The 16,267-nt window shown below is 39.4% G+C and overlaps 1 protein-coding gene and 1 long non-coding RNA gene across 12 annotated transcripts in view; one reads left to right on the top strand and one right to left on the bottom strand.

Moving 5' to 3' along the window:
* Window positions 1-16,267, bottom strand: part of ARHGEF10 (Rho guanine nucleotide exchange factor 10) — a 198,051-nt gene that overhangs the window by 79,891 nt on the left and 101,893 nt on the right. For 4 of the 7 annotated variants that reach the window (XM_073675379.1, XM_073675383.1, XM_073675381.1 and 1 more), the window contains 5 exons: window positions 13,539-13,631; window positions 10,455-10,625; window positions 7,540-7,685; window positions 6,476-6,648; window positions 1,758-1,873 (listed from right to left, as the gene is read on the bottom strand). In XM_073675379.1, coding sequence (XP_073531480.1) covers window positions 1,758-1,873; window positions 6,476-6,648; window positions 7,540-7,685; window positions 10,455-10,625; window positions 13,539-13,631 — 699 coding nt within the window. The remainder of the gene's footprint in view (window positions 1-1,757; window positions 1,874-6,475; window positions 6,649-7,539; window positions 7,686-10,454; window positions 10,626-13,538; window positions 13,632-16,267) is intronic. The other 3 variants (XM_073675380.1, XM_073675382.1, XM_073675385.1) reach the window with 1 other exon arrangement.
* LOC141259424 (uncharacterized) overlaps window positions 1-16,267 on the top strand; it is a 136,632-nt gene that overhangs the window by 78,929 nt on the left and 41,436 nt on the right. The window lies entirely within an intron of this gene.

Genomic DNA, 16,267 nt, shown 5'->3' with positions numbered 1-16,267 from the left:
GGCCACGCCCCCCCTTTTTTTTTTTTTTTTTTTAATCACAGAGCAATTGCCTTGCATTGGCAAATTACATTGGATACATGGATCAAAGTAAGACATCTCCATTTTTGTTTTTTTTTGTAGACAATAGGTCCATAAAAAATAAAAAAGTAAAACATGTGAATAGGTACATTGATTGTAATAGGTCTGTAATCTAGCTGTAAAAATAATGGACAGCACAAGTACAAAAAAACTGATGTGTGAGCCCGAAATCATTTGTCTCCAATAAGAAAAGGAACAAGTAGAAAAAAAACAGACGTCAAAAGACAGTTCATACAATAAAATGGCACATTACCTTTGAAATATATTGTAGAATTTATGCAATATCTACACTATATGGGTCAAACTTCATATTCAGTAAATTCAGGTTTTTATTTAGTCCCATTGACACAGATACAGTGGTATAATATTTTGTGAAGGTCTCAAGTAGTAGGAAATCATATAGGGACCTGGAATTTCTAAAATCAACTTTATTATGACAAAAAACAAAAAGTCATATATTGACCTTGGACAAACACAGAACAAAATCAACACCCCAAAATTGAAACACAATATTACCACAAAAAAAAATAAAAAAACAATTAAGCTGTATGTGTGTCTGATGACCCTAAATTTCTTCTATTCTTTATCCTGCCTGTCAGCGGAGGTTGGCACTCTAGGGTTGAGCATTATGGCGCACCCGCTCCTCAATGGCTATCCCTTGGCTTCGCTAATCCGGAAGGGGGTAAACACACTTTCACGCTACTGTATATAAAATCCAGCACCAAGCCGTGCAGTCTGCCTTTACAAACATCTGTGAAAAGCGAGTCGTTCTAAAGAGTTGTCTGAATTCAAGCATCTTTGCACCAAGTCAGTTCATGAAATTTCTAAAGTACCAGTGAAGAGAAACCTTAATGCTTCAGCTTACGAAGACATTTTGGACAATTAAATGCTTTCGACTTTTTGAAAACACATTGGGGAGGGCAAGAGTAAGTCCCACGGCACAAAGCAGTTTGGGGAGTTTGGTATATAGGAACTTGACTCACTGCACAGGGCCCATGTCTGACCTCACAAATGCTCTCCTGCTTGAATGGGCAAAAATTTCTATTAATTTCTTCCCTATGTTCCCCCTTGCTGTGGAGTATATCTCTGTCATTTTGTTGACCTTATCTCTTGGATTTTAACCATGAAAAGAAATAAAGTAATTGCATGTTTTTAATTAAATTTGGCTACTTGGGCGCTGGATCAACTCTTCATTCACAGCAAAAATTTCTACAGACAAATTCCAAAATCTTGTACAAAGCGTTCCCAGAAGACTGGATTATGGTGGGATGTCATAAAAGCTCTTTTAGGTTTAATTTGTAAGTGTCCCAAAACTTTTGCATATACAGTGTAGTTCTCTTGCTAAAATAATTCAAAAAGTTGACCTACTGATTTGTTTAACTGGAAGATGTCAGCTTTTTATCATATGATAATTGTGTCCATTCTGTTAATAAAAACACATTTATTTTGGACACCATGCAAAAAAGTTCATTTCTAGAGCAGCCATACTTCCTTAGATGAAAGTGAATGTCTTCAGTATGTACATAAACTATGTAATCTTGATCTCACACCCAAAGTCCTGATTTTTTTTTTTTTAGCCCCATAAAAATGGACATTTTCGGCACCTTTTGCTCATATAGATTATACTTGCATACACAATAGAGGTCAGATCAAATTCAGGGAAATTCTACAGAGCTTACCTGATAGTTTCCTCTTAGTTGTGATATTAATAGAGAGATTTGGTTTACAACATCTAAATCGGAAAGCAGATTCTGTAAATCTTGATAAAGTTGCCCGGGTCCCATGTATAATTTATCTGCAGGTGTACAGATATAACACTGTAAATTAAATATGTAATGTATTGCATTCTAAGGGATTAAAGAAAACCTGTCATATCCGAAAAAAGCCTTTTACCTACTGACATGAGGTTGATCTGCAGGTAAATAGCATTCCAATGTTACCCGGCCACCTTACTGAAAATGCAGCTACTAAATTAACTTATTTCCTCCAGGGAGCCAGCTTTCAGTCATGGGGCAATGACTGAAAGCTGGCAGCCTCCTGGAGGGAATAAGTTCCTTTACTCCCTATAGCAGCACTTTAAGTAAGGCGGCCAGGAAGCATTATAATACTTTTTACCACTGGATTAACCCTATAAATAGGGATTTTCCAAGGTGACAGGTTCCCTTTAGGCTAAGGAAAATATAAGTGTACAAAATGGACACATCACTATGCATAAAGATCCCATTACAAGTAATAAAATACTTATTTATTTTCAAATCAGTTATGAAAATCAAAAGCTGGAAATGGGCAACATTTACATATTTACGCTTGATTCACACTGGGGTCATGGTTTTGGTTTAGAAAAGGAGCTATGAGATCTGTGTCTGGTCCATTTTTGCACAATTATATTTTGGACAATGCTAAATCTTGACCAATATATCATATCATCCATCTGATCCCAAATCAGTTGCTTCCATACACTTTAAACCCTTCTTTATGGGCAGCGGATTTATGTGATCTTCAGCATCACCACCAGTCCAGTAAATGCTCTCATTACAGACAGGAGGTCTGCTTTTGACAGGATATCACCTATCAAACCTCTTCTGGGAGCTCTTCGATACACCCCTCCTGCAGCTTTACTTTTTTTTGTCTCTCTGTATGTCTTCATGCAGCTGAAAATTACATAAAAGTGCAGTGACGCAGTGGGGTCTCCATACAATGTATTAAAATTCCCCTGGCTCACATAGTCTATCTGTCTGTGCTGCAAGCAGGATCTCCAGTTTATACTATGGAAAGCAGCTTCAGACTGTCTCCCCTGCCTCCTACTTGTAAGAACTGACAAGGAGAAACATATCAAAAGCAGGAGGTAGAGGGGAGGAGCTGCACCACGTAGATTACATAGACTACACAGTCTGAGTTAGGGGACAGAAGTTCTGTGTCACTGGTCTATCATTGTGGCCCATATATACTGCTAGGAACAAATGCAATAATGAATCTTTGCCCCCTCACTACAAAGTCAGAGGATTCATAGGAAATATGGTTCTACTCATGTGAATACTTCAGAGGTGATAAGGGAATTAACTAACTAAAACAAGACCTATATAAGGCATACACAAATACCTTCCATAATTTTTAACTACTTCAGGACTATCCATAGACATTAAATGTCCAGGCTGTCACTTATATCAGTGCACTGACGTTTTAAAAGCTTTCAGGAGTGTGTGCTATTCAGCCTGCAGCCTGAAATTCCCTTGTAGCTGGGACCAATACCTAGTTACAAAGGAAATCACCAAAAAAACAATGTATTGATGTGTTAAAAATACTTCAAAAAGGTCTTTTAACATCTCCTGGGGGGCACAGTGTATAAAATAAATGAAAAAAAAAAAAATAGCAAAAATAAAATTGTAAAAAAGCTTAATTTAAAAAAAAAAAAAAAACCTGAGAAAGAAAAGAGAATGCCAGTCTAAATACCTGTTTTTAGCCCCACTCCCAGCAAAAAAAAATATGTCCAGTATATAAAAGAATTTCTATGGAACGGGGAAAGCAATTTACCATTTTTCTTTACATTTTGCTTGGATATAAAAAAAAAAAAAAAAAAAAAAAAGAATAATACATAAAAAAAAGCCATGAAAATTAAGCCCCTAAGGCCCATGTGTCACGAAAAATAGTATTTAAATAGCAAAAACTATTTAAATAACACACACAAAAAAAATTATAGAGCCATTAAAGCACATGCACCATAAAAGCCAAAACGGTCTCTGGTTAAAAAGGGGAGGTAAATGACCCTGTCCTGAACTGGTTAATATCAGTCTATTCTGCACTATACAAGTAAAATATCCCCTAAAAGAACATACTAATTAGCACTAAAAATAGTCATTTAACATGAATGACATATCTAAATAAGAAAGTCCTCGGCATAACATGTACACACACAAAATTACAAGGTATGCAAAACTGGTCTCTGCTCAAGGACACCATCCTATCAATTGACAGGTCTTAAAAATATGTACCTAGATGCTACACTATTTTAGGGAGGGAGAGGAGAGGTTGGGTTCACAAAGCATTTTTTATCTGTGGACAAATGTTCGTGGAAGGGAATAGGGAGTTAGGCTAAGTGCCCACGATGCAGAAATGCTGCATATTTTTTCCGCTTCTCCTTGGCAGGAAAAACGCATGCGGATTTCAGATGCGTTTTTCCCACCAGGCAGAAGCGGAAGTGAAGCGTTCTTCACTTGCATTTCTGCATGCGGGTTATCAAGCGCTTTTCCAAGCGATTTTAGCATCACTTGGAAAGTGCTTGACAACTTGGTCACAACCGGCATGGATTTATATAGTGTGACCAAGTAATAGTTAAAAGAAAAGGATAAGAATGGTGAAAAATAAAAAATAAAGATTATACTTACCTTCCGATGGCCCTCGGTCTCCTTCTCTGCTCCGTCCGGTCTCAACGATGGTGTGAAGGACCTGCGATGACGTCATTGAGTCATGTGACAGCGCTGACGTCGGCGCGCGTGACCTGTCACATGACTCAATGACGTCATGTCAGGTCCTCACACCACCGCGAGCCGCCCAACACACCGTACGCATCGCTATGGAGACCGGGGGCCATCGGAAGGTAAGTATAATCTTTATTTTTTATTTTAAATTCTTTTTTTTTTACAGGTACTATGGTACCTGGGTCTGGAGGAGAGTTTCCTCTTCTCCAGACCCGGGTACCATCCGCACATTGAATTGCTTCATATCCGCGTGTGCACATGTAGTGATGCGGATATCAAGCGTTTCAATGCAAGTCAATGGCGGCAATTACGCTGCGTTCCGCAAAATTAATGGACATGCTGAGTATTTTTCCGCAATGATAATCCGCAGCGGAAATTTCCGCAGCATGTGCACAGCACATGCGGATTATCATTGGGGACCATGGGGCACGTATTACCAAGCGGTTTTTAAGCGTTTTCGCTGCGGAAATTCCGCGGCAAAAACGCTTGAAAAAAGCATAGTGGGCACACAGCCTTATTAAACACGCTACAAACATTGCATTTTTGAAGCTTTTTTGGAGTTCCTTGTCTTTTTCCAACACACAGCATGCTCTAAGTGTGGCATTTTGCATGTGTTTTCTTATAAGATTCTCTATAGGACAGGAAAACAGCTAAATAAAAAAAACAAGGCTATAAAAATGCTGCTGAACAGAGATAGGTGGTAAAATAGAAACTTGTTAAGCTTGGAAACATGCGATTAAAAAAAAAAATGAAGGCTATGTTTGTGTTTGCCACGAGAAACGTGTTTTTATGCAGAAAAAGAAATAAAAAATAATTCAAAGTTTTGCCAATAAAACTGTAATTTAAAAACAAAAAAAAACAAAAAAAACACAAAGCAAATATCTACCCAAACTATTGAACGGAAATCCTGGAAGCATGTGGACTAGATCCCAAATAGCTAATTGGTATTCAGAAATACTAATGAGTGCAATGAATGGACAAGAATGCTCCCATTGTGTGCCGAAACATCAGTGTGATGCCAACACAATCAGGGCAGATCAGGCGCTTTAATCACGTTGCTTATAGTGACAAGATGAAGCTCTCGGGACAAGGAGGCTGTGTTGCCCATATAGTGGTAGACAAGAAAAGACCAAGTACAGCATCATTCATAGGAAAGCAATAAGAGAAGCAGTGCAGCCATGTGAATCAGTGATAACAACTTCCTTAATCATTTCCCATTAGTTGTGGTCATTATAATTAGCACTGGGTGATACACACGCCCACAAGGTAGCCTGTATTTGACTGAATCTAAGCAGTGGGATGTAGGAAATCATTCTGCAGATTACTGCAACTTTAAAGCGAATGCCATATAACCTAGAAAGATAAATCGTTTTGCAAGTTGGGTGTTATCTTGGTCTTATAAAGGGAACCTGTCACCAGATTTATGCTGTGGGCAGCAGATATCAAAGCCTATCTGCACAATAACAGCCAGATATATTGCTCTCAAAAATGTTCCGGCTATCTAAAGACTAGACTAGTGCGGCCCCACACGCCACTGGCTTTTCTCAGCACTGCCAGGGATGATTGACAGATCTCTCGCTATGGAAGAGACCAGTCAATCACATCCAGGAGAGCTGAGAGAAGCCAGCCAGGGTCAGAGCACATCTACCAGGCAAAAGACAAAAAGGAGAAAAAAGACACTTTTGGCCTATGTCTGGTATACGGCCGCCTACGAGCATGTTACAGGAGCGAAAAAGGCGCGGACTCAGACAGCTGGTATAGGCTTTCATCATGGCCATTACAGCAAGAGGCTTGCGATGCCTTGTTGTTTACAAAAAATAAACAGTATAGGATGACAGTCTGAAAAAATACTCCAAGAAATCGATCACAATTACTAAAACATACAGCTATTTTCACTATTGAAATTTGTATTGGGCTCTTACTTGGCTTGACACAAACAACTTTCTCAGCTGCATGCAAAGAAGAAAATCGAGGTTGATTTCCTTGTTCCTCACTTTCCCCATATTCAATCACTTCAACCTGGCCCAAGGGTACACTCCATTTTAGTAGGTATTTTTGGCTGGCTGTTACCATATTACTGCCTTCATTGGATGATCTAAGACAGAAAAAAAAGAGACTACAATCACAATATTTAGATCACCAAGACACATACAGAATATAGAACAGATCTGCATATACAGCTCTGGCAAAAATTAAGAGACCACTGAACAGTTATCTATTGGAAAGCATGGAGAGACTGGTGGAAAGCATGCCAAGACGCATGAAAGCTGTGATTAAAAATCATGGTTAGTCCACCAAATATTGATTTCTGAACTGTTCCCGAGTTAAAACATGAGTAATTTGAGGTATGAAAGCACCGTTTCTGTTTTAGTATTTTGACGTTTTATCATTTGCTACAAATAAATACAAAATTTTTAGCATTGAATCTTGGAGACATGTTGTCAGTAGTTTATAGAATAAAACAACAATGTACATTTTACTCAAAAATATACCTATAAAGAGAAAAATCAGAGAAAATGAAAATTTTGCAGTGGTTTCTTAATTTTTGCCAGAGCTGTATATTACACTTTTCCTTCGATCACAAACATTAGTCATCATGATTAACAGATCGTTTACAACCTGTTTTATATGGAAATCTTTATTATATACACGAGGAGCCCGATAATCTAGTTCTCACGTATGCTGGATGATTGGAAATAAAACAGATTCATCTTCCCTTACATTTCACCATTTGATACATGAAACTGAACTTGACCTGGCAACATACAGGCCAAAGCTGATTGTACAAGTGCAATCTGCTGCCATCTGCTGGCCAGTAGTAGCGTGCAGTATGGCCGGCCCGAGCTAGCGACTCAAGCCGACTGCTCATATATTAGTCACTGCAGCCTGTACATTAAACACAAAACAGATGGGAGTGGGACCGTTGTGCTCCGCCACTCACTTCTTAAACTACTTTTAGAAATAACACATCAACCATAGGACCCACCTTGAATTGGCGGTGGCACACATCAGTACATCATTCAGCATGAAGAGACGTCTCTGCTTCGTTTTCAGTATCTCGCCCTTTTCATTGTAGACAGTTTCTACCATGTCATCGGACCGGATGAGGTATCTGCTTCCATTACTAAGAAGCTACATTTTAAGGGCAAATGGACAAGGTTACAATCTTTTTACACAACAGAGAAAATACACCAAGCCTTTATAGATAGTTTTCTTCTGTCAAAAGTCACAAATTTCGTTGCAGAATGATTTTATGCAAAAATCTGTGACGCACTGCGATTCTGCACCACTTTTGCTACTATCTATAGATGTGCCACATTGGGAGACACTGATAAATATGGTGAAAAAGGCAACACAGGCAACACAGACTGACATTTTTTGGGTTCAATTTGTCATAAAGAACTTATAAATTACACCTATTAATAAAACTGTATGCAGCAAATATCTTTGGACCCCTAGTTCTGGCTGCAGACTGGCGGATCTGTATCAGATAGTTTTTTGGTAAAGACTATAAAAAGTAGCACTAAATAAAGACCCATATCTCTGGAACCATGTAACGAATTAAAAAAAATAAATAAAACCGGAATACCCAGGGGAGCAATAAGAATAAAATAAGAGCAAAAAGCAGCCAATTTTCACCCGGTGACAGGTCCGTTAAAGAGGCTGTCCACTACTATAGAGAATGCCCCCGTCGATTTAAAAGGTGGAAATAAGATTTCTAGCAAGTACCTTGTGTTGCGATTCTTGCCTGTGAGCAGCGCTATCGCTGACCACTCACAGGCATCACGTGATCCCCGGCTGCAGCCGGCTCCGACCTCCGCTGATGTCACGTCAAGTTCTGGCTGCAGCCGGGCGTGACTCAATGACGTGCTCCCCCCTGATTGATGGGCTGTGGGTGGGGTTTCACTGCACATCACAGCCCAGCATCCACCGCACGCTTTCCCAATGAATGCAGACAACACAAGATACTTACAAAAAAATCTTATTTCCACCTTTTAAATCGACGGGGGCATTCTCTATAGTAGTGGACAACCTCTAAGTGTAACAAAAGTCAGACTTTGCTCCATCTGTTTGGTTCCCAACTACATGTTACCACCCTATGCTGTACACTGTAATTAGATTTATTTTTATCTGGAGCTAAAAGCAGCTGATATTTTGAAGAACGATTGCTATACCTTAATGGGTCCAAATCAATAAGTCCGCAGTCACTCTGTGTGACTCCAGACTTATGATGTGCGTGCGCTGCTGAGATTCGCCGGTTTCTGAGCTGGGATTGGAGGGTATGTATGAGTTATACATACTCCCGGCCAGTGCATGCCTCCTCGCTATCATACACCATGATACTGGTGTATGATAGAAAGGCTGCACGCACTGGCCGGGAGTATGTATAACTCATACATACCCTCCAATCCCAGCTCAAAAAACAGCGAATCCCCGTAGCACACAGTGCGTGCACTGGGGGATTCATTAGTCTACAGTCACACAGAGTGACTGCAGACTTATGGATTTGGATCGGACATCCCCTTTAAGGATACATGACCAAAAAAAATGTCTTTCAATGACGTTTCCTCACTGACCATCAAAATGTCAGTTTTTCTGGTGTAATTCTCTATATATACAGATGTGTCCACCCTTCATTGAATTGAATTAAAAGCGTTATCTACTACTATTCATAGGGCAAGGGTGCTGCATAAAATAAAAATACCTGACTAAACAATGTCACGTGACCGCTGCAGGCAGTCAGTGGCTGGGGATCAGCTGCAGCCTTTACTAGTCTGTCTGAGCAGAAGAAACACTTATTCCACTCTAAAGAAATAACAAAGGCTGCAGCCTATCATTGACTGCAGCGGTCAAATGACTTTTTTGTTGTTTCAGTTGACTGATGAGAAGTCATTGCTGAGATCACAGGAGTGATGCAGGTTGAGAAGATAATTCTAGAGTTTGGTTTTCTTTTATGCAGCACCCTTGGCATATTAATAAGAGCTTGAGTGGACAAGCTGTCCTGCTACCAATGAAATATATTTTTTACCATATTCAGTAAAACAAACGTCATTTACTTTTATTTTTTTTTTACATCTATTACTAAAGGATTGCCAGCAGATAGGACAGGTTTTTCTTCTTGTTTCTTTAACATCTCGCTCCATAAATCTCAAGATATGTCAAGTGCAGACATAAATTTGTGAAGGACACATCTGTAGCTACGAACAAGGTATTAATGCAGCAAATCTATATGAACTCATGGAAAAACCAGAGCAGACTTTACATACTAGATTCCGATTTTATTTCATGGGTTTGAGAATTGACAGATCTGAGTTGATGCCTGAAACGTTCAATGCTTCCCCATGGTAACACTATTTAAGAAGCCTGGCAGAGTATCAGCTCCAGATCACTACAGAGCAGGCGTATGGTATGGAGAAGCTGTTCTATGTAATGTGCTGACTTATCAATAGAAACGGAGACCCCGCTAATATACAGCTATATATCATGTGCTTGATCAAGAATGTCTCAGCAGACACAGGCGGCACAGCTATCCACACCCAGCAAATCATGGAGCACTTTTCCCATCCAGTATGGAGAACAAAATCAAAAATTGATTAGTTGCCATCAACAGGGATCACTCTTTTTTTCGTAAAATTTTTGCTACGAGAGGCTTATTTTTTTTCAAAATTTTTATCCTATTGAGCATCTACCAAGAACTTTTCCCATTTGGTGGCAAGATCCATATTGCTTTTGTTCTTAGCTTTGCACCGGACATTGTATAGCAATGCGTTCCTGCGGCCGTCACTTATATTCTACCACATGAACATGTTGGAATGCCACGTCCTGTTCTCAGCATTGTGACAAGAACCAGGGGTGATCCGTCAGTATAGGATTTATCGTGTTGTAACCATAGCGGCCTACCTTGTTGAGGTACCTTTCATTCATTGCCTTGGCGATTTGCTTAATTTCACAGCGTTGATCTGCATCTCGCTTCCTCTCATTAAGTTTGTCTGCTAATGTTTCCAGCTCTGTAAGAGCCATCTGTAGGGGAAGTCGATCTGGATGACCCTTCATTGTGTTTTTCAACATATCCTGCAAAAAAAAATCCAAGAAAGGTCAGGGAGAGTAATACAAAGTCTATGAGTTACAGGAAAGGCTGTTTGCTTAAAGTGAGAACGCAAATAGAACATCCTATCTGACAGCAACCAATATCAGCAGATTGTATTTTGCCATAGCAGTTTAAAAAAGGGTTGTCCGGTCTCAAGCTGCAAGTCTGCAGACTCTCTATGTGACTGCAGACTTGTGAACCCTCACATCACATGCACTGGGCGCTGTGAGGATTCTCCAGTGCCAGGAGCAGCGCTCATGTGACTGCAAGTATGCAATATTCATACTCCTGGCCACATTCCGACTAGACTGTTTCCGGCCTCGTTCAGTACACTTGCATTGAGCAAGGCTGCACCCATCTAGTCACATATGAATATCACATACTTGCAGTCACATGACCGCTACCGCCACTGGAGACTCCTCCCACTAAGCAGTGTGTGCGATGTGAGGATTCACAAGTCTGCAGCCAAGTAGTGTGACTTCAGACTTGTAGTTTAAGACCAGACAACCCCTTTAAGGAAATTAAATAGAGTCGGTCAGACTCCCTTTACAACTGAGCTCCGATTGGTTGTTAGGGCAACAAAGACCGTTTTCATTCGCCCACCCCTATTGTGATTAAATAACCTCTTAAGATGTTGAAATTCGGTTAAGCTACATTATAACCATTAGTGATACCCTTGTGTCCTGACATAACGACAATGGACCTGGATTCAATAAGCATTTTAAACGCTGGTCTTGATGAGTGGGCAGGGAGGAGTCAGAGGACTGGAGTAAGATTTGTGGGGTAAAGTACACCACCACTCATCAAGAATTTAACAAGCAGGAGTCACCACACCCCGTCATGCCCCAGCTTCACCCACTTTGTCATAGCTGGTGAAAATGGCGTGAAAATGCCAAAAGTCATAGTCGCGTTGCGCAAGCAGTTTGCAACTCTTCAAAGCTTTTAACACCTGTTTTCTAGTGACAAAGCTTTAATGAATCAGGATCAATATGTAGTGCATGTACATTAATATCCTAAATAATAAGTCACGCTGACTTTCCAACGCTACAAATCTACTCTCATTACTACATCTCTACACACAGCACATACATAACTCTTTATCCCCTCCATATGACCGGGAGATGTGCCCATAAAATGCTCATTTTAATATCAGGCAGGAGAACTTATAGAAAGAATTATACTACATGTCGTAGTGGCTGTATAATTCTTTCTATAAGACAACATGAATTTCTAATATAAATAAACCAGCCTAAGGGAAATCTGGAGACAGATCCACTTTAAACCATTTTATTATTACTGCTATGTTTGTCGCCTGACGCTTTTAAGCAGCCCCCATGACCTATATTCACCTAGTCTAGTAGTGGCTTTCATTAATCTATGGAACTGCAAATATTTCAAGAAAACAAATGTATATACAGCCTTGCGCTGCCTGCTAATGAAGAAGGACTAGTCCGGTTCTGTAGCTGCAGTCATGCCCCCTAGACGTGATTGACAGTCCCTTCACAGTGTGCAGGTTAATAGCGTTACTAACCTGTCTGGCCCCCACACTTAGCCGAATGCTGCCGGGAGAAAATTAACTTTATTCCCCCCAGCAGCGATCGGGTTTCAGTCACGGGGGTGGTGCCGGCGCTGGTCCAGTCAGCGAGTATGGAGAGCAGCAGCTGTAACCACGCACCCGACCCTGGCTGACAGCCGAACCCAATGCAGAGCCAGTGTCTGTCAAGGTGGGGGGCACGGTTACAGCCACCATTCTTTATACTGGAAACAATGATTGGAATTAATTTTCTCCCAGGAGTGTTCGGCTAAGTGCGGACATGTTAATAATGTTAGTACTCTGCAGGTGAATAACGTTTCTTTCTGGTGATAGGTTCCCTTTAAAATTTGCTCTGAAGGGTACCTTTATTGAAGGGGTTTTCCCACAAACAAAGTTAATTTTAATCAATAGATCTTGGAATAATAAGTTCCATAATTGAATATTAAGAAAATGTTCCTGTGCTGAGATAATCTTATACATGTGCCCCTGCTGTGTACTGTGTAATGGCTGTGTCTGACCGTACAGGGACATGGTCTGATCATACCACATCTCCTGGGCAGGGGAGGAAGCAAAAGAATATACAGACATTACAGCAGGGGATCACAGCTGATTCTTTCTTTGCGGTAAAATCTTGCTTAAAAACAGGCAGGGACATGATTTGCCTCACAAAAAGAATCAGCTGTGATCCCATGCTGTAATGTCTGTATATTCTTTTCCTTTCTCCCCTGCCCAGGAGATGTGGTATGATCAGACCATGTTCCTGCACGGTCAGACACAGCCATTACACAGTACACAGCAGGAGCACATATATAAGATTATCTCAGCACAGGAACATTTTATTTAAACACATCCAATTGTGGAAATTATTATTATTCCAGGATCTATTAATTAAAAAGGTACTTTGTTCATGGGAAAACTCCATTAATTTACCATTTATCCACCAATAAGTCAGCTGTCTGTGTTGGAATCATGCTATACTGTGCAAAAGCCGGGGACTGCTCTTTACTTAGAAAAACAAGATGAACTTTTGTCTTTGGGGAATCCACATTGGTCTAATATGTTAGTGTGAGTGTTGTAAAGGAATTTTACAAAAATTTTCCTTTATATAATAAATCCATCAACCTGTCTAAATTAGGCCTCCATTACTGAAAAGTTGTCAAGAGTAAAAAAAAAAAAAAAAACTGCAACCCGAGGGAAACCGGAATTTGCAATATAACCTCTTAGCTAGGTCACTGATGCAGTCGGATACTGGGGCACGTATTTATTAATGTATACTTTACAGCTGTGAAGTCGTTCAATCATTTTATTCTCGAGTAGCATGTAACAAATTACATAGATTCTGCTGTGTACCGGAAAGACTGACCTGTAGCAAAAGAATAAACTGTGGGAAGCGCTGGATAGGCTTCATCATCAATCCATACAGAGTAATGCGATCAGGACTGCAATCTTGACTCTGCTGTAACACAAGATCAAATACAAGAATAAAACGTATAGTCATTTATGTATGTGTATAGTACTACTCACATAACTAATCCTTTTCCAGGAATAAAGTCACACAAGTTGCTTGAAAAAAATGACATTGACGTTTCAGTGAAGCAGAGGAAGGTGTGGCAGGGCGGGGAATAGAGCCGGGGAGGTAGAGGCTTGGGAAGTGCTTGTAGGCCCTCATTTGCATGTGAATTAAAATAGCAATTTTTCAGTCAGGGAGCAACAAATTGATAAGTAAAGGCATGTATGACATTATCTTCCAGAGAGCAACGTGACTATATAAACAGTTAGGGTGGGAGGATGGTTCTGACCAGGCTCGGACTGGCCCACAGAAGAACAGGAGAATCCTCCGGTGGGCTGCCCCAGTGAAGGATTGCTAATGAGTAGTACTATTACACTTGAAAAAGGTATAAATCTAATCATTCATTATACAAGCAAGCCAAGTTAATATTACATAGAAGCAAAAGTAAATTTGTTTACTAGGGTCAGGTTATTTTAGCATGTAGCTGAACAGTGGGCCTCTGTAATCAATGTTACTGGGGGGCCTTTGCCAACCCAGTCTGACACTGGTTCTTACAGATTCCTAAGAAAATAATAAAAAGAATGCAACAGTATTGCACTGCATGCTATCCAGCTGAATATGTCTGCCCACTAACAGCAAAACTCGCTTCGAGCATTCCTATACGACACTTCGCTGTCTATATTTTCATTTTAAAAAAATATTCATCTGTCTGTGCAGCAAACATTTTACTGCTTAACCCCTTTAAGGACCGTGCCAATTTTGGCATTTATGATCAAGCCCCATTTTTCAATTCAAACATGTGTCACTTTATGTGGTAATAACTGGAATGCTTCTAAACATCCCAGCGATTCTGAGAATGTTTTCTCGTGACACATTGTACTTTATGTTAGTGGTAAATTTAGGTCAATAAAATCTGCGTTTATTTATAAAATTATTGGAAATTTTGTGAATATTTTTTAAAATTCACAATTTTCAAACACTGCATTTTTCATCCGCGATAGCAGATGGCCCATGCCACACAAAATAGCTAATATCAATTCCCATAGGTCTAATTTACATAAGAATCATTTTTTCAGTTTTTTTTTTCATGGATATTTTTTTACGATGTTAGAAGGGTTAAAATTTAGAAGCAAATTTCATTTTTTTTTTTTAAAAGAAACCAATTATGTTTGGACTTATTCAAGTTTGAAGTCACTTTAAGGAGAACTATTTAGTGGAAAATCCCCAAAAGTGATACCATTTTAAAAACTACCTCTCAATATATTCCAAACTGCTGTCAGGTGTGTTAACCCTCCAAGGGAATCTCAAGAATTATAAATGAAAAATGAAAGATTACATTTTTCCCACTAAAATACTGCTTTAGCCCTAAGTTTTGACTGCAGCTTAGGGGGACACTATGGGACTCAGCAGGGAGGGAAGGGGGGATTTGGGAGCGCAGATTCTGCTGGATTGTTTTTTTTGTTGTTTTATTTGGTTTGTATTTTTTGGGGGGGAGCACAGATGACAGAACTGAATAGGACTTTTTTTTTTGTGGGTTGAGTTGAAGATTTTCTTTGTAACATTTTGTGGTACATAACATTTTTAGATCGCTTTCAATAAAAGGCTAGGATAGAAACCCAATTTAAATAATAGGTGTAGAAAATCGGCAACATCAAAAACTCATCATGGAAACAGCCTAAATCACCAAAAAATGTGATTCAGACGAAAACTGAACCAGTCACTATAATGAGGCAGATGGAGTCACTTTGGATTTTGGTGTCTGTTCCAATGTTTTCCTATGTTTTTACAAATGTGGTTGACCACACTTTTTTGTTCTAAAAAGAGGATGTTGAAAATGACTGGACACTGCCGGATCATAGGCCAGAGGGAGTCCAAGTGACTCCATCCGCCTCATTATAGTGAATGTACTGAATAATGAACTTGTGAATGTGGCCATGCTACGATTACAGTGATACCATATATCTTTTAAACAATAAAAACAATTTTTTTTGCCTTTTTTTATTTTATTTATTTTTTTTTTTTTACACAAACAGAACCACATGTGGGCTCATTTTTTATGGAGCAATATGATGTTTTTCACACGGGATGAATAATGTGACAATTTTAGAGTTTGGGTCATTCTGTACGTAGCAATACCAATTATGTAGAAGTTCTTTTTGTGTGTTTATTTTTGTCTTTACATACATAAAACTTGAATTATTCATGGCAAAATTTTTTCCATGATTTTTTTTGCTTTTTAAAGTTTATGTAGGGTTTGTTTTGGCTTTTTTTCTATACAAATTGTATTCATTTTTTATTAATAGACCTGCTATGGGACTTGAATATTTGACATGTTGATTGCAGATTTCAAAACACTGCAGGTCTCATATACTGCAGTACATCAGATCTGTCAGTTTTACACTGACACTTGGCCAGTTAGACTAAAGATTATAGCGGTGCTTAACGGCAGACCCTGAGGCCATTATTTCCATGGTACCAAGGAAGTTAACCATCTAGAAGCCGCTGTCGAAGATCACTATCGATAACATCGATGGTGACCGATGTAGGAGGGTGTATAACACTCTGCTGAACTACCTGAGAGA

This window comes from Phyllobates terribilis, unplaced genomic scaffold (assembly GCF_046119375.1).
Source record: "Phyllobates terribilis strain yellow unplaced genomic scaffold, ASM4611937v1 Scaffold_3__8_contigs__length_932513732, whole genome shotgun sequence".
Taxonomy (NCBI): domain Eukaryota; kingdom Metazoa; phylum Chordata; class Amphibia; order Anura; family Dendrobatidae; genus Phyllobates; species Phyllobates terribilis.
This window is presented reverse-complemented; position numbering and strand designations above follow the sequence as displayed.